This window comes from Leuresthes tenuis, unplaced genomic scaffold (genome assembly GCF_036924035.1).
Source record: "Leuresthes tenuis unplaced genomic scaffold, fLeuTen1.0.hap1 SCAF_20, whole genome shotgun sequence".
NCBI lineage: Eukaryota > Metazoa > Chordata > Actinopteri > Atheriniformes > Atherinopsidae > Leuresthes > Leuresthes tenuis.
Window position 1 is genome coordinate 5,682,488 of NW_027325374.1, and position 27,909 is coordinate 5,710,396.

Below are 27,909 nucleotides of genomic sequence, written 5' to 3' on the forward strand. Positions count from 1 at the left end.
CTGTAGCTTGAGTGTACGAGGAAGTGGCAGGCCCAGGCAAGCCTCTGATTGGAGGCCTCTGGAGATGAAGTGAATGCCAGCTGGCAGCCAGCGCAGGCCAAACAGCCAGTCGCACAAATCTGAGGGACAATACAAAGCTGGCACACAGTCTGCTCGCTCTCACTTGTGTTTGCCAGCCGGTGTGTGTGTGTATTTGCTATTTTAGACTTGAAAATAGCTTACCTTAAGCAGATCTTTGGTAAAATCTTGGCCATCGTTCAGTCCTTCCAGGTTGCCAATGAACTGTGTGCATGACATCCTCTTGCCAATGTTCTGGAAAAAAATAGATTTAAAATAATTCCACAGGAATGAACATTCCTCATTTCTTTATTTAATATGAGACACTCTCTGCACACAGGCTATTTTAAGAGTGAGCCTTTTCTTTAGTCCTACAACCTGCTTATGAAATCATTTATTACTTAATCAAAGGAATAGTTTACCTCAATTACAATCTTAGATGTTGTATCATAAGCTTCAAATAATAAAAGCTGTCATAACTCTGTCTAATAAAGTTTTTTCAAATGTTTTGTGTTCCAGTGATTCACACTGCTGAAAAACAAAATAATTGTTGTCTGTATTAACTATCATTCTAATCAGTCTCTCACGTGGTTGTGGAGGAATCTTGGCCCACTCTTATTTCCAGCGTTGCCTCAGCTCATTGAGGTTTGCAGCATTGGTTTATGCACAGCTCTCTTAAGGTCCCACACCACAGCATTTCAGTCAGATTGAGGTCTGGACTCTGACTGGACCACTGCAACACCTTGATTCTTTTCTTTTTCACACATTCTGTTGTAGATCTGCTGCTGTGTTTGGGATCATTGTCCTGTTGATGAACCAGTTTCAGCCCAGCTTTAGCTGTGGGACAGATGGCCTCACATTTGACTCTAGAATACTTTGGTATCCAGAGGAGTTCATGGTGGACTCAATGACTGCAAGGTGCCCAGGTCCTGTGGCTGCAGAACCAGCCCAGATCATCAGCCCTCCACCACCGTGCTTGACAGCTGGTATGAGGTGTTTGTGCTGATATGCTGTGTTTGGTTTTCTCCAAACGTGCTGCTGTGCATTATGACCAAACATCTCCACTTTGCTCTGGTCTGTCCAAAGGACATTGTTCCAGAAGTCTTGTGCTTTGTTCAGATGCAGCTTTGCAAACTTAAGCTGTGCTGCCATGTTCTTTTTAGAGAGAAGAGGCTTTCTCCTGCAGCCCTTCCAAACAAGCCATCCTTGTTCAGTCTTTTTCTAACTGTGCTGTCATGACCTTTAACCTTTAACATGCTAACTGAGGCCTGTAGAGTCTGAGATGTAGCTCTTGGCTTTTTCACCTTGGGGTGAACTTGCTGGGACGTCCACTCCTGGGAAGATTGACAGCTGTCCTGAATGTTTTCCACTTGTGAATAATCTTTCTCTCTGTAGAATGACGGACTCCAAATAGTTTGGAAATGGCCTTATAACCCTTCCCAGACTGATGGGCAGCAACAGTTGCGGCTCTGAGATAATTGGCATTGTGTTAACACACACTTGAATGCTGCAAACCAGCAAACTGTCAAAACCCTTAATAGCTATAAGAACAGTAAAGGTGACTTTAGTTTTTCACACATTGTTTTTACATTTTGGTTTAGTTTCCGTTAAATACATAATAACATGTAACATAATGTAATATGTCATGTGTTGTTGTTCGTCTGACGTTATATTTACCTAATTTTAAGACCTGAAAATGACTTGATTATTTCTATTATGTCCAGATACATAAAACTTTAGAACTGAAAGAGGGTGAACTTTCTTTTTCACATTGTAGATTTCTAATGGTAAATAATGGTAAATCTAAGGGTATATTAAGCACTAGTGACACAATTTTTAAATTATTACTCAGTGAAATAAATCACCCATAACTACCCATAACTAAAGTTATCATTAAAAGGCATTTATAAACAAATGTACATTAGAGTATTTGCCCTTTTGTCTTTATCATTACATAGTTGCAGTTTTTTGTCCCTTCTTTTCTAATCACTGGTTTGGAAAAACAAGCAAAAAGGAATTGTCATATAGGACTCGGGGGGAGTTTGTGTTTCCTCAGAGACAATTAACAGATTAATCACAAATAACATGTTTTAATCCCATTTGAAAAGTCAACCCCTGCATCTCAACATGATGAGGAGGAGGGCACTGATGATAAACATCACAGTAAAATTCAAATTTAAATCTGTTTAAAAGTGTTGAATCTTTCCTGAAGTGCTCTTCCCTGTAAGAGCCAAACCTCTGTCCCATCACTTTAATTAATCATTCATCCACTGAGCTGCACTATCACAGAGCAGAGCTGCAAATGGCCCAGATTTGCAAATGAAGGATGTGACTGTAAAAGGAGCAGAATAATGATGGTAAAAGAAGCTCAGCAAGAAGACATGAAGACCCAGATCAGATGGTGATCAGACTGAGTCTTATATCTGCAAACCTTCAGTTAATAAAAAGGGTCTTTGAGAAGAGCAGAGCTATTAAAATGTTCCTTTTCTGTGTGATATCGTGTGATATTTGCTGTGAAGCAGCTTCTCTTTTACCACACATCATTTGCTCACCTACACAAACTCAAACATTACTCACTTGACCATGTAGATCAGTGTTCAGCAGCATCAGGGCGCAAGTGAGTGTGTGAACTGCATCTGCGGGGAAAAAAACCTCTGTGTTAGGTTTCTCTGCACAATGACTCATCAAGGCAAGAATAAAATCAGATTTGCTGACTGCTTGCATATACTTAACTGCCCTAACCCTAACCAAAGAAAAACAAAGTATAAAAACTTTTTTTGTCATACAAATATTTCTAACTGCTTTCCAGGCAGCACTGAGCCCAAATCCAGTTTTTTTGATTGTCCCCTTGCCTCTTGAAACAGCGAGTAGCGGCTGACATATGGGCCACCTCTGAAGAAGCTAATATGTCATCAGTGATTGCTTAAATCCTTTCACGCAAACAGGCATGAGTTTTTGCTGAAGTTCAGCTGCTGTGATCTTTTTTGCGAGAGACATGTTTCCAAAAAAAGAAAGAAAATCAGAGGAATCGAAGGCAACACAAATGCCTTTTAATGCCTGGGGATGCTTGTGGATCGCTTTTTTGTATCGACTGCCAATTTTACACCAAAAGCAGTGCAATTAAACATGTTTTCTAAACATGTGTGGCCCCACTAAAACACGCTAGTTAAATCTTTTCTCATTGCCAGAAGTTATGTGTACCTATGACAACATGGAGGGATGCCATTATGCTGTATTCTACAGGCTGTGTTGGACCACAGTTTGAGATAAGCAAACTAGTTTATTTTTGATTAAAAGCAGGACTGACAGTCAGCTGTCTTGAAGACAAGTGCAAATCAATTAATCTCAGGTTCAGAAGCTCCTTGTTGGACAATGTCAGTAAACGTGTTTCTGCAAAGAAAATTTGGGCCGCTATAAACTAGTCATTTGACACAGACAGAGTTGTTTGCAAGGGTTTTTTGACCTGTGTGAAAAAGAAATATGATGGACTGCATACAGTACAAATCTTGTTGTACTTTGCCAAATCCTTGATAAAATGTTTAAGTTGGATTACTCCATTTTGTTATACACACTGGGTCCTCGGGTGTGAAAGGTCGGATATAATTGATGAGCAACAGGAAGGGAGGAGTTTATCTCTAAAATAGAGGAAAAAACATGTCCTCACCCATTTGTTCACACATTTGGCATCTATCGTACCTACCACAAACTGATCCACTAACACTCCAAAGTACTACAGATATATTCGTTTCCTCACAGTTCTCTGATTTGCTCTGGATATCCTCACCAGGATGCAGACACTTGTCTGTATCATAATGTAATGCCATCCCTTCCTGTTGTTGTCTGTGTTGTTCCCTGGAATGTAATTGTTGTTACTAAACATAACTCAGCTTGTGCGCGTACATGCCTCAGAGCACCGAGGGTAAACACGCTACTACCAGCAATGGGAAAGGATTTAATAGGTTTTTATTTGCTGTTGTACATCCCACGTTTACATGACAACAGTGCCTGTCTACATCGTGTCTGTTTCTGTAACAGGGATAGGTGACCATCTCTTATTTTCACTCAAATTTCAAGTTTATTTGAACAATATTTAGCTTGAATTGTGGAATTTTGCCATCACATATTTGTGAAACTATGTATAGAAATATATAATTTCCACAATGTGTGTAAGCACCAGTTCAGGCAAAGTTACCTGAAAGTGTTAACTATAAAGAAATAAATGTATTTCTTAAGGATTTTTCTCTGACCACATACCCTCTGATGGCATGACTTTTGGGTTGCAGCCCAAGTACCGCCTTGAAAAGTGTGAGAGCACCCTCTCCCTCTCCTGAGTCTCCCCCATCAGGGCAAACTGCCTCAGGAAGGTCCTGCAGCACAATCAAAAATAAGTCAGCAGATGGCTAACAAAAAGTAAACTGCTTACAGATCAAAGATAACCTGATTTGAGTCATGAAAAGTGCACCAACTAAATGACATATTTTAATTTTAATTGACAATTTTTTACACAGCTATGAGAGTTTTTTTTTTTTACTTAAATAAACAAGTTCCATAATTCTTTCCTGCCTGTTCATACTTTTTCATACACATGGGATGGTTTTATGGTAAAATAATAAGAATGGAAATGGAATTGAAATTAATAAAAAGGCCGAACCTTATTTAGAGATTAAACCAAACAGACATGACTGGAAACCGAAGATACTGTGCAAAATGTAAATCTATATGCTGTGCCAGAGCTGCCCTCTAGAGAGCAGTGTTTACCAGGTTAGAGCTTTCACAACAACCAAGAGCGAATTAAAACATCAAAAGTGCAGGTCTCAGTCCCACTGAGGCCCAATCAAAGCCACTGTGACGCACAGGAAAGGACTTTATGAGGTGGAGATGAACACTTGTGTTTTAACAACAGTCACACTTAAAAAATTAATATCATGAATTTATATTTAATCAAAAGAATTTATGTTTTGTTAGCTGCCAGGGAACTTTACTGCCTGTAAGTGTGCTATCTTACCGCAGTGCTTGGTCAAGAGTGAGGCCGGTGAAGTTGAAGAAACTCAGATACTCCTCTGCAACCATGCGGCTGAAGTCATTACTGCAGTTAGACAAACAGACGTGAAATAAAATAAGGGGGGGGGGGGGGGGGCAGCAGGAAATCTACACAGGAAGAAACAAAGAAACTACAGTGGCCAAAAAATATTCAAACAGCAGCTTTTTCAGCTCAGTGAATGGTCTCAGTTTGTGCCGTCAGTCAGTCAGCGTGTTCTTGCACAGTCGGCTTGAAATGCAGACCGGAGGCCAAAATAAAAGAGAAGAAGAAGGCGGAGATTCCCAGGGTGCAACTGTCAGAGAGAGAGCAAATCCTTTCATCCCAAATTCTTTCTCATCAGCACGAGCAAGCAGCTGACAGACTGACGAGGAGTGCAGCGCTGGAAGGAGGCCGATCTATGAAAACACTGCACCTTGTGGGCAGAGCGTACAGTAAATGAAAAGAAAACAGATTGTGCCCTGACCCTCGTAGATTAGCATTCATTAAATAAAGATAAGATGCAGCAGAAGGTAGCTTCTTACCAAAACATGCAATTTTGAGTACACTTTGAAATAATTTAACATGTTGAAAAGTATTGAGAAGCTTTTTTGTGTTTAAAGTCACAGTCAAACTTCTGATATTTCATCATTTCATACTTGGATATTGGTGTGGCAGTAAGACTAGAGACATTATATTAAAAAAGTTGTAAATAAAATCATGAGTATTATAATTACTGCATGTTGCATTGCAAAAAGCTATGTTGTTGCTAACTTTTTAGTAGCTTATACCCAACATAAGCCATGAATCTAAAAAGGTTGTCACATTTTAAGCTGTTAAATAAAGAATACAATGTTTATAAATCATTTGACACCCATATGTTCAGTTAAAATGGAACAAAGTCAACATACTAAAGGTTTAAACTGAGAAATTTATGTTGTTGTGTAATGCTGAAAAACAAACACACGGTACAGTATCTCACAAGTAATTAGATTCAGATAAATTAGATAAATTTGAGATAACTTGGGAGCAGGTCAGTAACATGATTGGGTGTCTTACATTAAAGCCTACATGGTGTTAAACACTGCATGGGCAAATAGGCCAAACACATAAAAGTAAAGTTTTTCCAAATGTAAGATTGCTAAAAGATTGGAGACTTAATCATCAAGGTCAGGATCCCCAACCACAGGCTAACTACAGCCTGCAAAGCATTCGTAACCACACCACAAAAGTTATGTAATCTTTAAAGGAACGTGTAACATCCAATACTAATTGTTCCGTAATGACATTGAACGCAGCATTGTCTGCCAAGCCACAACTTCCATCATTGGAGCTGTGGGTACAGTGAGTGGAAAGTGACATATTTTCCATGCTGACTGGGTTTTAGATGAGACTGCTGAACCATCCTTATCCAAGCTAGTGCCATCTGCTCCACTGTAATGTGCTGTCTCCCATTATCTCTTAATGGGTCCGTCAAGTTGCAGGGAAAAAAGGTTGCAATGTTTTTATTTACATGCTTTGTGTATATTATCAATCACTAATGAAATGTTAGAAAGATGACATACACAGCACTGCGCAGAGGTCTTGATCCATCCTTCATTTCTTTATATTTTGCCTTCAAGCAGCGAGACTTTCTTGTAATCTGGTGGTAAAGTGGACTTGAGCAATAGTTCTCCAGGCTTTCTGAAGTTTTTCTTTGGACATTTGCTGCTTTTTCGATCATTTTCAGAGGAATGTGGTTTTTTTTGTTTGTTAAGCCACTTAACACTGACCTATGAATCATTCAAGCAAAAAAAAGGCTCCTAACTCAAGGGATGAACCAATTCAATTCAATTCAATTCAATTTTATTTATATAGCGCCAGATTACAACAATTGTCATCTCAAGGCACTTAAGTAATATAGTCCAATTCAAGCCAATTGGAATTCAATTCATTGTAATCATAATCCAATTAATTCATATAGAGCTAATTCAAAAAATTAATATCCTAGCTAAGGAAACCAACAGATTGCACCGAAATGTGTCTTCAGTCCAATCTCCCGTCCTGAGCGTGCCTGTGGCAACTGTGGAAAGGAACGACTCCCTTTTAACAGGAAGAAACCTCTGGCAGAACCAGACTCAGGAAGGGTGGCCATCCGCCTCGACCAGCTGGGGTTTGAGAAGACAGAAAAGAGGGAAAAGAGGGGGGAAAAACACCATAACGCCATTCAAAGGATATCTGTTGGAACAGGGAAACATAGGTTAATAACCACAATAATGTCACATGTACATAAAATCAATTTTGAAATTAAACAGGGGGAAAAAGAGAGCAAAGTGAGGAAAGGTGTGACAGATGAGGTCCCCCAGCAGTCTAAGCCTATAGCAGCTTAACTATGGGATGTTTCAGGATTACCTGAGCCATCCCTAACTGTAAGCTTTATCGAAAAGAAAAGTTTTAAGCCTAATCTTAAAAGTGGAAAGGGTGTCTGCTTCCCGGACATTTACTGGCAGCTTATTCCACAAGAGAGGGGCCTGATAACTGAAGGCTCTACCTCCCATTCTACTTTTAGAAACTCTGGGAACAACAAGTAAACCTGCAGTTTGGGAGCGAAGTGCTCTGTTAGGAAAATATCTTACAATTAAATCTTTAAGATATGATGGAGCTCGGTCATTAAGAACTTTATATGTCAGAAGAAGAATCTTAAATTCTATTCTGAATTTAACAGGGAGCCAATGAAGAGAAGCTAAAACTGGAGAAACATGATCTCTCCTGTTAGTTCTCATCAGAACTCTGGCTGCAGCATTTTGGATCAGCTGGAGGCTTTTCAGAGAATATGTGGGACAGCCCAATAATAAGGAATTACAGTAGTCCAATCTTGAAGTAACAAATGCATGAACTAGTTTCTCTGCATCACCCTGAGACAGGATGTTCCTGATTTTAGCAATATTACGAAGGTGAAAGAAGGCAGTCCTAGAAACCAGTTTTATATGTGCGTCAAATGATAAATTCTGGTCAAAAATAACTCCAAGGTTCCTCACTGTAGAACTAGAAGCCAAGGAAATACCATCTAGAGTAACTATATAACTAGACAATTTCTCCCTGAAGCGCTCAGGTCCAAAGAGAACAACTTCAGTTTTGTCTGAATTTAAAAGCAGACAGTTCTGAGTCATCCAGGTCTTTATGTCTTTAAGACAGGCTTGTAGCCTGACCAACCTGTAGGTTTCATCTGGTTTCATAGATAAGTACAGCTGAGTATCATCAGCATAACAATGGAAATTTATGCCATGCTGTCTGATAATGTTACCTAATGGAAGCATGTATAAAGTAAAAAGAATCGGTCCAAGCACAGAACCCTGAGGAACTCCATGACTTACTCCAACGTGTGAGGAAGATTCTTCATTTACAAGAACAAACTGGAATCTATCAGATAAATATGACTTAAACCAGCCTAATGCAGTTCCTTTAATCCCAATAACATGTTCAAGTCTCTGTAACAGAATGCTGTGATCGATCGTATCAAATGCAGCACTGAGATCCAACAGGATCAAACCAGTGTTGTGTCGACACATAACAGACAACTTAGCAAAGAACCAATTATAAATTATATCCTTTGGCACTTTGTTACTAGCAATTGCTCCCATATCTTTAGTTGCATCTATTAAAAACACCAAAGATAACACAGTTTGACAGATAGAAAATAGTCATTTTGCAGCAACAAGGTGATTCCAAAAGAGCTATTAGCTGAAAACTTGGCATATCTCAGCATGGTGTGCAGTGTGTCCTTAAAACATTTGAGGAAACTGGACAAGTGGAGGACAAAAGAAGAAGTGTCAGGCCTAAAAAACTATCAACAGCAGATGAACAGGATCTGAAAGTGATGTCCTTAAGAAAGAGGAAAAAATCCAGCTGTGACCTGACAGGACCTGAGAGATGCATCTGGACCTTCAGCTGATCCATCTACTGTTGGCCCAAGCCTCATGAGAAATGGTCTCCATGGAAGGGTGGCTGTCAAGAAGCCATTCTTAAGGAAGGGAAACAGGGAGAAAAGGCTGAGCTGTGCCAAATGACACAAGAAGTGGACTGAAAATCAGTGGCAACAGGTCTTATGGAGGGATGAATCCTCCCCAGAGCCCGGACCTCAACATTATTGAAGCAGTGTGGGATCATCTGACAGAGAACGGAACAAAAGGCAGCCGACATCCAAAGAAGAGCTTTGGGATGTCCTTCAAGAAGCCTGGAGAACTATTCCTGAAGACTCCTTAAAGAAATGACAGAAAGCTTGTCTCAGAGGGTTCAGGCTGTGTTGGAGAATAAAGGAGCTCAGACCAGATATTGACTTTCAAGCTCATGAGACTTGTACCAACTCTGTTTTTGCCTTATTTAATGTATTTTCATTTATTTTCAATCAACCACGTTTCAATCAACCACTGCGTGTATTTCCTGTTTTCCTGGCAATATGAAATATAAATAAAGAAATGAAGGGTGATTCAAGACTTTTGAGCAGTATTTTGCATAAAGCTACGCTGGTTGGTAAACAGACTCTGTTGGGCTTTAGGAACACTTCATCACTGCATCCACGATGCAACGTAGAAACATATCAACAAGATCCAAAAACGTGCCCACCTTCTCTGTGCAGAGTTCATTTAAGATGGTCTAAAGTTAAGTGAAAAAGTTAAATTATTTTTGGAATTCAGAGCATTATGTCCTCTGAGTTAAACAGAAGAGGAACTATTTGACTTGTTATCAGTACACAGTTTAAAAGTCAACATTTATGGTTGTACTGACGGGTGCATTAGTGTACATAGTGTTGTGTACACAGAATTTGGAGGCTGTGTGTATTTTCTCTTTCAGGACAGGCCCAGGCTGTTGGGATATTCCAGTTGACTGTGTAGCTGATGACTAAGAAACTGAGTTTGTTCCTGTATTTAGTGCAAAGTTATATGTAAATTGTAAGTCTGTGAGTAGTGGTTGATCTACCTGGACTGGCTACAGGTGGCTGTTAAAGCTTCACAGCTTAAGTTATTTAGTGTGATTGATATCTGGTAGCTACTGATGGGTTACAAAGAGATGAATATGGTTTTTAGGGGAGTCATTAAGGTGTTGTTTTTAGTGTGATTGTGAAGGAACCTGCAGTGGATGCTAATCTGTAGCTTTCACAGGTGCTGAGGCTTTTACTAGCACCTGTAACAGATTCCTTTTACTCGACCAGATATTCTACTGGGTAACGTTCTTTATAATTTGTGTCAGCAAGTGATTTAGTGCATCCTGTTAGCCAGTATTTGTCTGAGGGGGGTGCTGAAGTATATAACTGCACCCACAAAGAGGCAGTGACATCAGCTGCCAATCTATTGGCTGGGATTTTTGCTTTGTCGCAATCCAGAACTAAGCAGAGAAAATCTGAGAGGAAGAGATTAAGCCTGAGGAACATGTGCAACAGTGAATATGAAGTGAATATGAAATGAAGCAAAGTAAATTTGCACAAAGGCTGGAACTTTTTGAGTGTGAGGACAGAGTTTTTAGGAAGAATTTTAACATCTGAGTGTGAAAACAAGGAACCAGTCTCAAACTGAAAATATTAGTAATATACCCCCACGTTCCCACTCGTATCTTCAGCCTTCTACAAACCTCTCTTTTATCATTTTCAGACACTTAAACAAGACAAAAACACCCCCTGGCAGCTCACTTCTTGCTGAGGTGGCGTGACACATCGGACTTCCTGAAGCCATCCAAGTTGAAGAGACGTTTGGCCAGGCGTTTGGCGGCTGCCACATCGGCACGGTGGCTGCCATTGGTGAGGGTGTCACTGCTGCCCAGACCGAGCCGGTCACTGAGGTCCTGGTCCAGCTCAGAGTTTGTCGCCAGATGGGCCATCTCCCTGCTGAGAGCATGGTGGAAAATGTTGAGGACACATCAGAGAGAGTGAGTGATTAAAATCAGGTGCTGAGAGGACATGAAGAGGAAAAGAAGGGGAACAATATCAGAAACAGGTAAATGATTGAGAAGGACAGTAGGAGAAAAAGTAGGAACAAAAATTATGGTGAAAAATATCAAGTACAGTGTATGAATATTCAGAGGTTCCAGATGTTATGTAAAACACAGCAGAGATGAAAATTGTGATACTGATCAGGAGAAAGAAGCCTAAAGAAAGATGAACATTGTAAGTTAAGTGCAAATATTTCTTAATTTCTTACTAAGACACAACATTTGCTATTACTTCAGTCTAAGAATGCATTCACAATCTCCTCACTTCCCAGCTTCCTTACTTTTTCGCTATCACTTCCTAATTAAGCCCCTTCAAAGTATTACCCACTCCAGAAGAGCAAAACTCATTACATCTGAATTACTGTGATAATAATTTAAGCATGTTATGTCACACTGAGCTGGAGGAGAACTACTTTTACAGCCTCTGCTAAATTATGCATGACAGAAACGAGGTTTTGGAGTTCAATTGCTGAAATGATGATGATTGCTTTCACCACCAAGAGCATTGCGGCCAGTCTGGTGACACCAGCTGACCAGAGCTGCCCACAGCTTTAATCCAAAACACAAGAAACTCTTCCTGAATAAAGCAAGCTTTCATTTGGATTTCTCAATATAAGCAGAAAACCTACAATCCCAGGGGCTCCCTTCCCTTTACACATCATTACACTGCACACAAGTGAGGAAAATCACACCAGAGCAAACACTAATTAATAACGGAGCTCACGGATTTAGAAAGTAGGAAGGTTCAAAGGTCAACCTTGCTTTGCAAAGTACATAGAGGATCAAGATAATGCGTCAACATGCTGATGCTTAGCAGGTGTACTGTTTACAAGGTTCTCCATCTCAGTAAAACACCGTACAGCTCTGGTTGATGCCATTATTTTGTAGACATTTTGTCAGAGCATTGAAGTTTGTACAGGATGAAAAGTTAAATTTTACCAAAACTTAACCTCTGAATTTGAACATAACAGGTTTAGATGAAATTAGTCTATCACCTTGACAACTGTTTGATTGAACATCTGAGAGCCATGAATGTAACCATACGTTTTGTGTCAGTCCATCAAAAGATGATCAGATTCTTAAAGGATGAATATAAATCTTGGATTTCTGATGTTTTCAGAGGAAAAGTCAGTGGGTCATCAGCATACATCAGTTCAAAAGTTGAAAATCCAGTAAATCTAAAAAGACACCAACCAGCTGGCAGCACAAAATGCAAAGTCGAGGGATCAGTAAAGTCATTAGGATTCGGATATATGAATCAAATGCCATGTGGGAATTAGAGGAGACAATCAATACTATAAGGTCATATCATCTGTCAAGCTGTCGATTTGATGTATGAATGTACACAATGATCTGCTGGTGGAGACGAAGTACCAGAAAAGGAAAGGAATCCCCAAAGGAATCCTGATTTATTGTCTCTACACCACCAATGCCTGCACAACATTTCATTAAATAGTTACCAATATATTTTTCCAAAAAGCCAAAAGCATAAACCTGATAGAAACAATTTAAATAAATTAGGTAAACACCAAAACCACTTGTCTTTATCCTCTGAAGATCATGAATGTCTGTAGAAAATTTGAAGACAAAACAATAAATAGCTGTTCATAAATTTGATGAAAACTTTGGCCCACTCTTCTCTCCAGCATTGCTTCAGCTCATTGAGGTTTGCAGCATTGGTTTCTGCACAGCTCTCTTAAGGTCCCACCACAGCATTTCAGTCAGGCTGAGGTCTGGACTCTGACTGGACCATTGCAACACCTTGATTCTTTTCTTTTTCACACATTCTGCTGTAGATCTGCTGCTGTGTTTGGGATCATTGTCCTGTTGATGAGCCAGTTTCAGCCCAGCTTTAGCTGTGGGACAGATGGCCTCACATTTGACTCTAGAATACTTTGGTATCCAGAGGAGTTCATGGTGGACTCAATGACTGCAAGGTGCCCAGGTCCTGTGGCTGCAGAACAAGCCCAGATCATCAGCCCTCCACCACCGTGCTTGACAGCTGGTATGAGGTGTTTGTGCTGATATGCTGTGTTTGGTTTTCTCCAAACGTGCTGCTGTGCATTATGACCAAACATCTCCACTTTGCTCTGGTCTGTCCAAAGGACATTGCTCCAGAAGTCTTGTGCTTTGTTCAGATGCAGCTTTGCAAACCTAAGCTGTGCTGCCATGTTCTTTTTAGAGAGAAGAGGCTTTCTCCTGCAGCCCTTCCAAACAAGCCATCCTTGTTCAGTCTTTTTCTAACTGTGCTGTCATGACCTTTAACCTTTAACATGCTAACTGAGGCCTGTAGAGTCTGAGATGTAGCTCTGGGCTTTTTCACCTTGGGGTGAACTTGCTGGGACGTCCACTCCTGGGAAGATTGACACCTGTCCTGAATGATGGACAACAAATAGTTTGGAAACGGCCTTATAACCCTTCCCAGATTGATGGGCGGCAACAGTTGCTTCTCTTAGATCATTGCTGATGTATTTCCTCCTTGGCATCGTGTTAACACGCACCTGAATGCTCCAGACCAGCAAACTGACAAAACCTCTGCTCTTATAGAGGTGCTTTCACATTAGCAGCACCTGGCTGCTGCTTACTCTCTTAATTCACATAGAACCAGTAAGGATTAACCTAATTTTTTACACATTTATTTTTGCTAATAAATTCTGACAATGTGTAAAATGTGTTGTTGTTTCATCTGAGGTAAGATTTTTATTCTTTTTGAAATACTATTTATATACTCGATAGATATTCAACTTTAAAAATATGCATTCTCATCTGATGGATCTGATTTTTTTTAAGGTAAACACAAGAAATTTGTACAAAAAAAATAAATAAATAAAATGGACCAGACTCAGTGAATAATTCCCTATATCCCCTATGTAGACCAGTGAGCAACATGTCACTGAGGTCATCAAACTCCTTTTCATCTGATTCGGTTTGATTATAACCCTCAACATTTAACATCTGAAAACATGAACTTCTTTAGACATTTTTGCACAAATCAATCAGACCTGCCTCATTTAAGGATGAATGAGGCAGGTCACCTGTGACTCTGGACACCATCAAAATCTTTACCACAAATGCAAATCAATAGCTGTATTTGATAGATTCAAAATCCCCCCAAAAAATCCTAAAATCCAAAAAATGGAAAGCTTCTGGTGATCCAAATAAACAACAAATTATGAAAAACATTCAAATTCAAAATGTCTAATTTATTTACTTATTTAACAGTGATCCTTAAAAAACTTGAGACATTTCACTAACAACTGAACACCGCAACCTTAGGCCATACAAGAAAAGTAAATATTGAATCTGGGTATCATGAATATCATAGTGTCAATTCGCCATCCAAATGGGCCTAAGCCCACAGTTGATGGGCAAGATGACCACTGCTTCTTGATCCCCAAAAGAAAAGAGGAACTATATCTATGCAAAACAATCTGAGTTTAATCATAACATTTAATGGCAATCTGTCAGTGGGATGATTCAACTCATGGCCATCCTCTGAGCAAGTTCAGAATAAACAAAAAAAGAATATATCTCAGGTGTGGCTTCAACACAGAGGCCTTTATGAGTCACATAGTTTCCCCAGAATCTGTTAGTAATGATCTAAATTAGAGGAAAACAGATCTGCAAAGCATCAGACGCCTTAAACAACATTTTAATTTTCCGTGTGGACAAACATGCAAATCAAATCCTCTTATACAGGGACCTACCTTTGAGATCTTCGGTTTGTCAAATGCCTGTGTTCCCTGGCTACAGATGAACCACGACAGCAAAAGACAGATGGTGTCCTCATTGCCCTCACCTGACCAGCACCTTGCCTTCGACCGCTCACTGTGTTTACCCCTCTTCTTCCTCTGGCCTCGTACCCTGAACGCATCACTGTCCAGTCCACAGACCTAACTCAGGGGAACACCTGTGCTGGCTCCGGCGGGGCCGGCAGACTCTGACATTCCCTTTCTCAGTTTTGATTCTGACTGAGACTCCATGGATTTTCCTGCACTTTCTCACTCTCCCTCTGTGTTTGCTGTCATTGGATCCTCACAGCAAGCCTCCTTCCCCTGAGGGCAAAAAGAGCTGTTTGTCCTGCAATGCCTCTCTGTCTCTATCTTTTTCCCTTCAGAATGTGTTTGCTGTTGTTTCTCTTCCCTCTATTCACTCCTCCCTCTTTCCTTCTCCCTCCCCGTTTCGCTGTGCAAAAGCTCACCGGCCCCTGCTGACCTTGCAATCGAAGCATGGTTTGAGATGGAGCTTGTTCATTGCCTAAAAATCACCCTCAGCCCTCCTTTCACTACTTTCACTCCCTGCATCTCCAATTACACACACTCAGTGTGTCCATCCGTTGAATGTCCAACAAATTGTGGTCTACCCTGTTTGTGGTGTGAGCTTTTCAAACACCTGCAGGGAAAACAAAAGATGCGAGGTGTCAGGTTTAAACTTGACATGCACAAGGTGTGTGCCTCTCAACTGTTTCCTCTTCAACGGTAAGAGAAAGTGGCCTTTTGTCAACAACTTAGGCCATTGTAGAGTCTGTTTACAGCATACGCTTCAGCAGAGCCCACAGCAGTGTTCATAATCACGAGATTAAGCAGACACTGTAGTTTAGGCCTCACCACCTGTTAGCATTATCTCATCAAGAGCTGGCACAATGTAGAGAGGTCCTGAGAGAATTCACAGTGTCAGCCTCTACTTTAAGGGTATCCACAAATAATTGCACCCTCTCTCAGTCCACTGGGCACCTCCACACAATGAGCCACTGTCTAATGGTACAGACCATCTGAAAAGGGTGATGTGAGAGAAGGAAAAGGAGGAGGAGGGGGGGCAAAATTCCAACTTTTATGAAAGTATGGCCAAACCCTCAGAGATATTTGCCTAGTTGTCTTGCTCCTGGATTCCACAGCTCTGGGGAAGCTAATAAAAGTGTGATAAGATCAGTGCTGAGTAAACATTTGCCTTCACTATTTGGTTCTTGTGCAAAGAGTTTTCTATTAGAAAGATGACAAAAATCTTAGACAAAACAGAAACTTTGGGGTCATGTTTATGCAACAACAACAAATACAAAAACCTAGAAAAGTGAAGCTTCTTTTTCTTTAAACACCTCAAAATGAATCAGCTGGAATTCGAGACTGGATTCCTTTCTGTGACACACTAAAAACACACACTGCTGCTCAAAGTCACCCACCTACAGTACACCACATTCACTCTTGTGAAACAGCCCTTGGCTGCATGATTCTTGTCTTTTTGCGCCATCTAGTGGGCAAAAGCAACAACAGCACCATTACTTTGCCTCTGCAGTGCTGCCACACTAAGTTAGGTTGATGTTAACAAAGCCAGACTACCTCATTGCCATTAATAAGCTCTGTGTTAGACATTTCACCACCATAACAGAAGCCCATTCTCCCATAGTCTGAGTCTAACATATCTTACAGGCACATTTAAAAAAGATTCAAGCGTAGAGATAAAGGCAAAGACTTTCAGATATGTAAGAAATCTCATGAATAGCATGCAGGAGTCTGTCTCCGACAGTCAAGGTGAGTCCCTCATTGCCGCAGCAGCAGCCATCTGCCTCTATCCTCCTAACATGCCTCGACAAAAAAAACATATGCACAGATGGACACACACACACTCACACACACTTCCTCAGCCTGTCTGGCAGACTGCACAGGGACCACTTGCAGCCTTCTATCGACCTTCACTTTGAGCCACTCTGCTCCAGAGAGGCATTGCAGCACTGCTCTGTGCAAGAATGACAGACAGAGATGTTCATTCATCTGGAATCTGAGTCCATAGGGAGAGTACTGACCTGAGAAATCAGGCAATCACAACTGAATTAATGCGGATCCATCTGTCACCTGTATCTGTTAACAGTTTCACTTTTGCTCCTCTGAGTTAATAAAGCAAACTTGACAAACAACTTGTAATATGGACGAAATGTTGTTTTTGTCTGATATGTGGACTATGTCCCCCAGTGTTCAACATAAGGAAATGCATCTTTTCCAAATAGATGGAAAATTCCACAATTGGAAAGGCAAATTCTAGCAGTTTTATGGACTATGTGCACAAAATTACCACAACAGAGCAACACTTGCACTACAAGGGAATGGGTGAGTTAAAAAAAGGCTGGTCTGGTTGTCATGTCCAACTATGCATGCACTTTGAATTATTAATGTACTTGACTCAAATTCTGGCAAGAAAATGGACGGCAGAGATTTGCATCACAACTAGAAATGACGGGTATTTCCATATGAACAAATCAATTTCTGGTTGACTCACATACAAACAAACATGTATGTAAAAACATTTAGTTTCCTCCCTGATTTGTCCTGATAAAACAGAAATATATGACATCGATGGATGGAGTAAGAACAGATTGACCTGTCAAGTATTAAGCTACCAACATAGCTCCTCTCACGCAGTTTGAATCAGAAATTGAGGCAAAAGGTAATCAGTCAGCTGCAATCTGCACTAAATCGACCAAACAGCTTGTTTACGACACACCTGATGTAAGAGTTCAACAGTCGCCTGGGAAAATAAATCTGTAACAGGTGGCAGATATCATGACGGGGACATCTGTTTGGACACCAGCCGCTGTCATCGAGCACATTCCAGTTGCTCTGAGTTGAAGGTGTTTGTGTCATGTATCATGTTTTCAATCGTTTTTACTACTTTTGCTTCAACAGAGAATGATTACTAAAACATGTTCTGTATTTGACAGTTTTTCAGCATAGTTCTCGCCACTATTAATGCCGTCAGGTAACAAGTGAAATGTAAATTTATACCAGTGAATAATAAGTGTGAACAAATGCCTGCAAATATAGGCTGAATTTTGAAATGTAAAATCGAAAAGATGCTTTTATAAGCTTGTATAAACAGTAGGAAATACTCATTTAATATCAATTAAAATATATCTGGAAAACCAGAAAAGGTGAGCAAAGACAATGACAATCTGGGAGTATATGGACTGAATGATGATAAACTGAACACAAGTGTGAAACATGTAACTATCTAAAGACAGATGTGAAGGAAAAAAAGGCAGCGAGTTCCTCATGGTATCGAGATCAAATCAGTGTTAAAGGACAGTGAGCAAAGGACATAGGATAGCAACTTCAAATGAACATAAATGTTCCTCTTATTCTGCTAAAAGTGTAGTCAGGCAGCTGTTTGGCAACACAAACCAATTTCATGTGTTAATCAGGCGTCATGTTGTGTTTATAGCTTGTAAGTGAAAAAATATTTATTAAAATAAGGTATCGCTTCGGCCTGTGATGGGTGTTCTGCACTTCCGGGCTTAACAGCATCCAGAATGACTACCTCACACGAGAGCTCACCTGGGTAAGGAGAAAGAGGGGTTGATGTACCAGCTGCTCCCCAGCTGGGCACACTCCTGTCCTTTGGGCAGCGTATCATCTGAGCCGCTGCTCAGTCTTTCGCTGGAAGGAGCTCGTGTGGCGTCCGAGTCCCCCGTCACTGTAAAGATAGAATCAGAGAGACTGGGCCTCTCATCATGGGCCAGTGGGGCGAAGCTGAGCCGGACGATCTGCCTGGCGCTCTGGCACACAGGCCCGTGGATGGCAGGGGTTAGCGTGGGCAAGTCGAAGCTCAGAACGGTTTGGGTGCTGGAGGTCAGCAGCTCCTCGCTGTCCAGGCTGTTGTACGATGTCCCTTTGGCTCGGTGGGACTCCATGATGCTCTCGAAGTGCCGGCTGAAGGTGTCCTCAGCAGCACAGCGGGGACCAGACACCAGGAGGGGGGACTTGAGGGTTGGGTTGTGGTTGTCGAAAAACGTTTCCATTGGTCTGAACAAAGAAGAGGGTTTTTTGTAACAAAATAGCTGTGTTTATAGAGAAAAGCTTAATTCTGAGTATGTGAAGAAACATCTAGAAACATGATTCTTACTGTGTTTTGATAAGAGACTCTTTGCCGGGGTGTAATTTATTCTACTGTTTGTTCCAGAAATGTGAATAATTAATGCAAAGACGCCAGTTTATGACCAACTTAAAAAATAGGTTAGGAGTGAGATTCAGATTCAGATGGAAATATGGGTCAGGGGAAAGCCCTGCAGCACCACAGTATTCTTGTTTGTGTGTTTTCAGGCTGATGACAGTGTGGCGTGCTCTTCTGTTCACCTCATCAGAAGGTGTCCAAACACCTCTGGCTCCTCCTGAGCTGCATACTGCTGCTTCCTGCTGTCTCCTTGCATCCTCACACTTGCCCAGCTCACCATTTCCTCCTCTTCCTCCTCCTCCTCATCGTCCTCCCCCTCCTCTTCCTCCTCCCCCCCCTCTTTTCTCTCCCCCTCATCCTCTTCCTCTGTCCTCCCATAGGCCAGCTCCCCCAGAGGACTGCTGCCTGTCCCAGAGGTTCCCTGCACGCTGCGGTTACTTCCGAACGCAGAATCAGCGTCATCCTGCTCTCCCAGCAGCAGTTCGTCGATGTCCGTTTCGCGGTAGCAGCGAAGCGGGACAGCATCCAGGTCGGTTTCTGAGTACTTCAGCGTCCGGCGAATGATGCCGGTTTTGGGGGACGTCCCGATGACAGCCGGAGGAGGAGTCACCAGCTCTACCTCCACGTGCTGCACCTCGTGATTAGCAGTCCGTAGAGGTAGCGAGGATGGGGGAGTCGGGGTTGGAGACTCACTGGAGTTACCACTTGGAGGAGCTGTGGAGGCTTCCAGAGAATCTGAAGAGAGAAAAAAATTTAGAATAACGTTAAATATTCCACAAGATACCAATCTTAAGTGGATACACACAGAACCCTTGCAATGTTAAACCACATACTGCATCTATTACAACAGCATGCTTTGACGTAGAAGAGTCCGGCTGATCTTTCACCAACTGAAAACATTTCAAATACAACAAAGAAGACCTAGGACTGCTGAGCAGCTAGAATCCTATATCAGACAAGAATGGGACAACATTCATGGCCCAGAAGGTCCAGCAACTGGTCTCCTCAGTTTCCAGATGTTTGCAGACTGTAGGATGCTACACAGTGGGAAACATGGACCTGTCCCAACATTTCTGAGACATGTTGCTGCCATCAAATTTAAGATGAGCAAATGTTTTTCTGAAATAGTAAAATGTCTCATTTTTATCATATTAAATTAAGATATTGCATCAGCAGTAGTCAGGAACATTTTTAATTTGATGCAACCTGATTCCACCGACTGACTGATATATTACATCTGAATAAGTCACCCTAAGCAGCTACACACTGATACTGACAAGCAGAGCAGAGATGCTACTTCAGCTCAGCTGTTTCTGCACAAAGTATTCCTGTGGAAAGACTAAAGCATTTCTTTTTGGTGGAACACGAAAAAAGAGTGCGACAAACACATGCGACTGAGGTGGTCATGCTCTCACTTTTCTCCCCTTTACCAGCAGCTTCCTCTGCAGAGGTCCCAAATAAAAACTCCCACTTGGCTCGTGCGATCCTCTGACAGTGTAGCGACGGCACAGGGGCTGCACTTCCGCTGTCGGTCTGCAAAATACACACAGAGACAAACTAAAATAATCTGCAGTGCAGCTTTAAAGGAGAGATAAAATCATGCTCTTCATTGTGGGGAAATTAGATGAAAAAAGTGATACAGCTCCTGTTGCTTCTGATGTAAGAATGGAGGTTAAAAAAATTCCCCCACAGCTTATTAACTAACATGTTGTTTCTTGTTAGTGTAATCCGTTAAGAAACAGTACTATAAAGACACACAGAGAGGTAACTTGGCATGGAAGTTGAGTGCGTTGTCTGCAATTTTGATGTTTCATGAAACGAACCAGTGCTCACCTGTATTCCTGAGGTGGCAGCCCCAGTCTCGTTGCTCTGATGACTTGACTGACTGGACTCTGGGGACACACAGTCTCGGTCCCCCAAGCTCCCCGTCACCCCGCTGGAGCTTCGTGAGGAAGACCCTCCCATCCCTCCATTCTGCTCCACCTCTGGATGCTCTCCTCCCCTCTGCACGTGAGGCTGCTGGCCTTCCTGATATCCCTCCGCCTCACCGCCCTGACCTTCCTCATCGCAGCTCTCATCCTCCTCTGCAGAGTCTAGTGCCACAGGTCCAAGCAGAAGGATCTCTCTCCTCCTCTTCTCTGCCCGTTTCTGATGGGCTGTGGGGCTGAGTGGCCGCAGCCTCTGGCTGGATTGTTGATCAATAGTTTGATCAGTGCTGGACTCAAATGCAGGCTTGTGGCCATTTTCATTGCGGTTCCCCCACCTCTGTCTCGAAGTCCAGCTCACAGGTGCCTCCTCAACACTTTGAGTGATAAAGAGCCTGCGAGCAAGCTCTGTGCAGTCCCCTCTCTCGAAACAGCTCAGGTCTCCTCTTTTGTCCAGGTTTGGGGACCAAGAGTCTCCAGTGTACTGTGGGGGCTGTCTGCGATGCAGGGTGGGGGTGTCTGGTCCTCGCAGCTCAACTTGGAACAGCCTCGGGTCTCTAATGGGAGAGCTGATCTCAGTGGGAGGATGAGAGGGACGGAGGACACGTGAAGGAAGGCCGGGGGAACTCTGAGCAGCTGAAAATAAAACTGAGCTCTGATGCTGGGTTTTCTGAAAGCAGTCCTCCTGGTTATCTCTACCCTGGTGTGTGTCATGATCAGTATGGGAGTTTCCTCCGATACAGTTTTCAGGCTGGTGAGAGTCTGTGTCAGTTGCTGGCATGTGTTGATCGTTTAAAGGGATGTTCATCTTGAGCGTTTGCTTAGACTGTTGTGCATTTGGAGCTGACTCTCCAGAGTTTGAGCTGCTTATGTGTTCGCCTGAGGCATTGTGCAGTGAGGACCTCCTTGCCTCTGTGAAAATCGAAGATACTTTGGAAGCTTCCTCAGCCAGCCTGCGGGCAACTTCGGGGCTGTGAGCAGGAGAGGAAGATTTGCTGTCACTTAACTGGTTCAAACCTTTGATTCCATTATTGCCAAGTTTGAGGATAGCTCCCTGCGGTGAAGTGCTGCCTTGAATGTGCATTTTGGTAGCTGGACTTCCTGTCACAGCTCTGTCCTCTCCTGACCAATGACTCTCAGCACAGGAACCAGGGCTTGGTTGAGAAGACTTCCTGGACTGGGAAAATAGCTGGTCTGGTGCTGGGCTCCTAGGCAGCCCATAGATAGCCTGGTTCCCACCTGTGATGTGGTCTTTGGGGTTTATGCTGATGTTCTGACGCTGAACTGGAGACCCAGCCCAGGACTGACAGCGGGGTTGTTGGTTATAGCGTGAGGATGATGATTGCTCAAGTGCATGAGCCAGTTTAATCCTAAGTAAGGGGGAGCCAAACTCCTCCACAGCCCTCCGTGTAGCTGCCCTGCCGATTGGGTCCAAGTGTGGCTGGCGAAGGCCAGGGGAGAATGTCTGCTGGTGACTTCCTGGAGATCCGAAAGTCAGCTTAGGGCTGGAGCTGCACGATGAAGCAGGACTTCCATACCATGCTGGATCACTGAGGCGTTTTTGAACGTGGGAGGATATGGGTCGCTCTTCTCTAGTTTGTCTTTCACACAAAGAGTTGCGTGGACTGCCCACAGTCTTTACATTAGACTTTTCAACGTAACTGAAGGTGACCACAGACCGCTGTCTTTCAGGAGGGGTGTGAGGGACACCGACCTTTCCAGAGTATGGAGAGTAGTGGACGGGCGAACTCCAACGCTTGGTGACTGAAGGTGAGCTGTTGGCTTGTTGGAGCTGAAAGTTTCGAGATGGAGACTGACTGCATGTGCTGTCCTGAGCCAGGTGGTGGACTGCGGCTGTCTTGCTGATGGTATTCTGGCTCGCTAGCTGAGACATGAGCTCCTTCGGGCTGTCCTGAACAGAAAGCCCCTGAGCGATCCCCTCTTTACTCTTTCCATTCTGATCTGGGGCAGACCGCACTTCCACATACAGATGAAGGACTTTTCCAGAGTGGGACATGACCTCCACTTAGCATGTAACGAGGACAGAGACAGAAATGGAGCAGATGAAGAGTCAGACAGGGCAAAAGAGAAGTGATTCTTTGTCCTTTTTCTTCTTGTCAGTTCAGATTAAGTTTTTCTGCTGGTGGTGGGTCTCAATTTATTTTTAGACGGTCTTTCTTTTCCATCCCAGAGCATCTGCGTACAGACAGAGACACACAGGCTGACTGGCCAGAGGACAAACATGCCCATAGGATGCCGTCAGCACCTCCCTATTCCTCATACCTGTGAATGAAAGAGAAGAAGCGTTATCTTAGTTATGCTCGGATGATTCAAGATACAAACAGAATATTCAAGTAAGGGATACTGAAATCAAACAAGATCAAATGTGGCAGTTGACTCTGATGAAGCTGCTCTATTTACAGCTTAAAAAACCTTCTCTACTCATGCCTTTTGGGGCACTGACAACATTCTAACTGTGCATCGCTGTGCGTCTACGAAGATGCTCTACAAACAGCATGTTTTTGTGCAAAAGCAACCTCCACAGCTACAACAGTCCTATGGATGGATGAAAACCAACAACCAAGTTATCTCTACCCTCTCTGTGGCATTAATTTACATCTTAATGAACAAATAAACTTTGTTTCTAAAGTACAAGACTGATAAAGTAAAAGCAAAGACATAAAAAAAAGGAAATAAGTAAAGTGCTAAACCAGAATATATATTAATGAAATCATAAAAACGAACAACAAGCTAAAACTGACAAATGAGAGAAGACGGGTACACCTAAGGTCTTGGGAGAGCTGATCCCACATGGACAACATGTACATCCTGAAATGTTTAAATCATTCAGAACTGAGTCGGTTAATCATAAAACAATAAAAGATGAAGAAAAAAATTATTTCTTTAAAGTGAAGTTTAAAATCAAATTAATAAATTTGTGTCTTTAACAGGAGTCTTTGCTGTTGGCATTTAATAGCAATCAGATAGAAATAGGCCCAAGACTGTGGCTGCAAAGAGACGTTAAAAGTCCATCAAGGTTAAGCTATAGCCTATAACATTCTGTACGCGCTTAATCCAATTCCTCAAGGATACATCCTTGAGAAATGGAGAATTATATTTCTAACATGATTCAAACAATGCTATGTAGAACAATCATGTCAAAAAATAAAACATGAACCTAAGTGATTTCAAGCCGGGCAAAGGCAGAAAACAAAAAAAGTCGTTGGAGTGATGCTGAAGTTACTTGTTTTCTCATCAGGTAAGCTAACAAGCTGATACAGATAGCATTTGTTGGTGCAAAGTGGGTTTATGTCATTTGAGATGGTTGCTATATCCAACTTGACCACTAGATGGCGGTAATTGTTACACAGAGATCCCTGAAGGTAATGAAAACAAAACTATTCTTATTTTCAGGTGATTCTACATGAATAAAAGCCTCCTCTTGGTTTGCATCTCCCAACATGAGAGGATTGTCGGGACTTCACTCCCCTCTCTGCAGAGCATCTACAACCGCAGTCCACAGGAGAGCTGCCTCCACCATCAAAGACCCCACCAACCCCCAAAATGGACTGTTCACACTTCTCCCCTCAGGCCAGAGTTACAGAAGTGTGAAATGCAGGACCACCAGGCTCAGGAACTCTTTTTTCCTCACTGCCATCAGGCTCCATAACAGCTGATAATTGCAATACCAATAACCTGTTTACATTTGATTTTTTTGCTCTATTCAGTGTATATATATTTAATATTTTTCTTCTGTTTATTTCTATTTTGTACATAGCATTTTTTTTTAATACTATATAGGATTTTTTACTCCTTTGACTGGCATTCTTGCAGATAGCAAAGTTTTCCATTGTACAGGGACATGTGTTTCTACTGTGCATATGACAATAAAAACTTTGAATATTGAATTTTTGTCTCTTTGTTTTTAATGGATTTTTCTCTTTTCATAATGTGACTTTGTTTCATTCTTTGTGTAAAAAAAATGCAAATAATGACAGAGAGTTCTGTCCAATGACAACTTTGCTTTGCTCAGAAATCTCCATTCTGTTTGGCTTTTTGGAATTTGTATTTAAGTTAACTGTGCAGATCACTTTCTGAGCATCTCAAATGTGTTGCCGCTATAAGACAGGAGAGTGAGGAGGAATCAAAAATGATCCCCCACTTCCTCTCCGACCCACCACTGACTAGTGACCACTGACTGGCTAGTGACAGTCAGTGGGTCTACATGATGAGATTAACTCGATTATAGCTATAGTTGGGCTATGCTCTTTATCTAAGCAAGGGTAATTATCCTTGGATTTATGGCGATGAATGAATCGAATCACAAAGCATGTCATACCCTGGGGTAGTAACCCCTAACCCTAACCCAACAACAGTTGACGATCCCGGGAAAAAATCTCGAGCATGCGCAGAAGGCTCAGTCCAATACACAACGTGCTTCTGCCGTCTACGTGCACGTTTGGTGTACGTTTGGATTGAGGTATCTCGAGGTCTTAATCCGATCGCGAGGGACCTGATCCAATCTTTTTTTTGGTCAGATTAAGGTGTCTACATGAACTGAATAACTCAGTCTTATTGTAATTTATCCATTAATCCGATCCGATGGCACTCATGTAACCCCACTGAGTGTTTAGAGAACATGATGCTCAGGATTCATTAATACATAAGTTCAAATGAGCCATATAGGTGCCACATAAGTGTCATTATCCTCATAAATTTAAATCCTGTTCTCAAGTTGAATTTCTTGGCTGTCTCAACAAAGCTGAGCTGAATTGTTTCCAATTGTTCCACCATTCTGCTAAGCATTCATACAGAATGACTTTCCACGCCAACAATGCGACAGACACCAGAACTCTTTTGTTAAAGAAAGTCACTCACTCGAGGCTGGTGAACTCCAGCTTGTTGCCAGCAGCGACAGATTGGAGATGCCGTATGGTAGCAGTGGGAGAGAATGTGTGCGTTGAAACCGGTGTGGACAGAACAAAGAGAACTTCAGTAAGAACGTCAGTAAGTTGGCACGATAAACAGGCAAACTTTCCCTCCTTTTAACCCCTTTTCTGTCCTTAGTTCAAAGTAACTCAGGCTCATCAACGTTTTCAGCCTGCTGGCTTGGCTGCTCATGGATGATTCTCCAGTATTCCCCCACAGCTTTTTTAACATATGACATTTGTTTGGCTGTTTCCTCCAGATTTGACCCTAATATGCACATTCTAATTAAGCCAATTGTGCATTAACCTTCATTTAAATTGCTATAAAATCTTTCTCTTTGTCTCTGTGTCTTTGACTTCCTCGCTCAAATTGACAGGCTCTTTGATTTGACTCTTTCTTTTGAGTCATTTTCACACCTCCAAGCTAGTCTTCCCACAGCTACACCCTTTACAAAAAAGGTCTTTGTCCAGTTTTTGGTGGCTCAGTGGGGTCCCATTGTCTTAAAAGGTGTGAGCAAGACAGTGAGGCTCCTTCCCTCTAAATGTCATTTCATTTAGCGGGTCACAATTGGTCACAACGAAGAGAGTTGCTACGTTTGCACTAAGGACTGGTTATGGAACAAGAGGTAGAGTAGATTGTCCACTAATCGGAGGACTATTGGTTGGATACCCTGCTTCTTTTGAAGCTACTGTCCTTTTCACATCTTTTTGTGAGTTGTAAGCTTTCCATTATTACAAAGAAAAATAAGCAATATCCAAGAAATTATGCTTCAAGACATCCAAATTGCTTTCTTTAGCTAACGACTGAGAGACACTGTGGTTTTTGTTAGGTATGTGTACTTGCATTTTGTCTCAGGTCATCATCTTTTCCTAATTTTTGACAAATACAAGAAATGCTCAGATATAATCATCAAATAGCTAATAATGCTGATATTACAACATATTTTACCTGCCAAAGAAGCGAAAATTCCAACTTTCACAATAAAATCAATACCCAAATAAGTATTTGAATGATTCTGGAGTTTTCTTTATAACAGTAAAAATCCCAAATGACTGATTAATTAAACAGTAAGCAAACAATATTAATTATGCATCTACTTTCATTGTTATCATTAATTCTGCCCATACAAGGACATTTAGTCTTACCTCACAGTTACTCAGCGAGCATAAGTTATGCTGACTGTTCATGGAGTGGATCCTGCAACATCACATATCCACTGTAATCAGTGAAAGTGACAAAACCAGGCGCAAGATTAGCATGCGAGAGACGTGCATGTGCTGTGGGAAGTTGGCCAGGAATGTCAATGTAAGCCAGTCTTCTATTTATAGCTTTTCTGTGAGGTGTACGTGGCCCTACATGCTCATTCAGTGTCCATCTATTTGTAAATCACCTGTGGTATACAAGAAATGTGAGCCACTCAGCCCAGCAGCCAGTAGAAAAACATATATTCACATCTGCTTTGCAAAAGGTCCTCAAGAAATGTCTGTTTAGTGATAGTGCACCACAGCCCTCATCTAACACCTCTCCCACTGGGACAGTGGCACATGATCACATGATAGTGGCTTACAAGTTAAAACCACACATATAAGAATTCTAAAAGGTGCAAACATGACCCCAAAAGAGAGGTACCAGATATCACAAATCCTTTGGAAAATTCCAGTAAAACAGCTGTTTTCACACACGAACACGGCAGAAATTGCAGACAGTTCATTCTGAACCTTTTCCGCAGTTGCTTCACAGATGGGCTTCACAGCTAGAGGCTCTCTGCTGGAGATGTGCTTCAACGGCTGGAAATACAGGATTGCGGGTGAGTGTCTATCTATAGTGGAGTAGGGGGCAAAAACTAGACTGTTTTCTTTCTAAGTGATTGAAAATATTAAGTGGGTCTCCTTGATGACCATTGTTGGGTTGACATCATATATCCAGAAGGGAATCGGGTCAGAAGAATTAAGAATTAGCAGCAATTCTCACCACCATGCACACTCTCAACTACCTCAAATGCTTCAGGATATTTGCTACAACATTTACAGTAGCTGATGTTCCAGAGATTTAACTTCAGGAAGTCCGAAGCAAATGTTGCTG

General features: G+C 41.9%; 1 protein-coding gene across 2 annotated transcripts in view; it reads right to left on the reverse strand.

Moving 5' to 3' along the window:
- Positions 1 to 19,281, reverse strand: part of LOC140278259 (PH and SEC7 domain-containing protein 1-like) — a 67,574-nt gene extending 48,293 nt beyond the window's left edge. Inside the window, exons 1-7 of one of the 2 annotated variants that reach the window (XM_072373234.1) lie at positions 19,156 to 19,281; positions 18,358 to 18,825; positions 10,737 to 10,931; positions 5,063 to 5,143; positions 4,312 to 4,424; positions 2,635 to 2,693; positions 223 to 312 (exon numbers count right to left, since the gene is read on the reverse strand). In XM_072373234.1, coding sequence (XP_072229335.1) covers positions 223 to 312; positions 2,635 to 2,693; positions 4,312 to 4,424; positions 5,063 to 5,143; positions 10,737 to 10,931; positions 18,358 to 18,825; positions 19,156 to 19,253 — 1,104 coding nt within the window. In that variant the 5' untranslated portion in view covers positions 19,254 to 19,281. Of the gene's footprint in view, positions 1 to 222; positions 313 to 2,634; positions 2,694 to 4,311; positions 4,425 to 5,062; positions 5,144 to 10,736; positions 10,932 to 14,742; positions 15,192 to 18,357; positions 18,826 to 19,155 lie in introns of those variants that run through there. The other variant, XM_072373235.1, reaches the window with a different exon arrangement.
- Between the last annotated feature and the right edge of the window lie 8,628 nt (positions 19,282 to 27,909).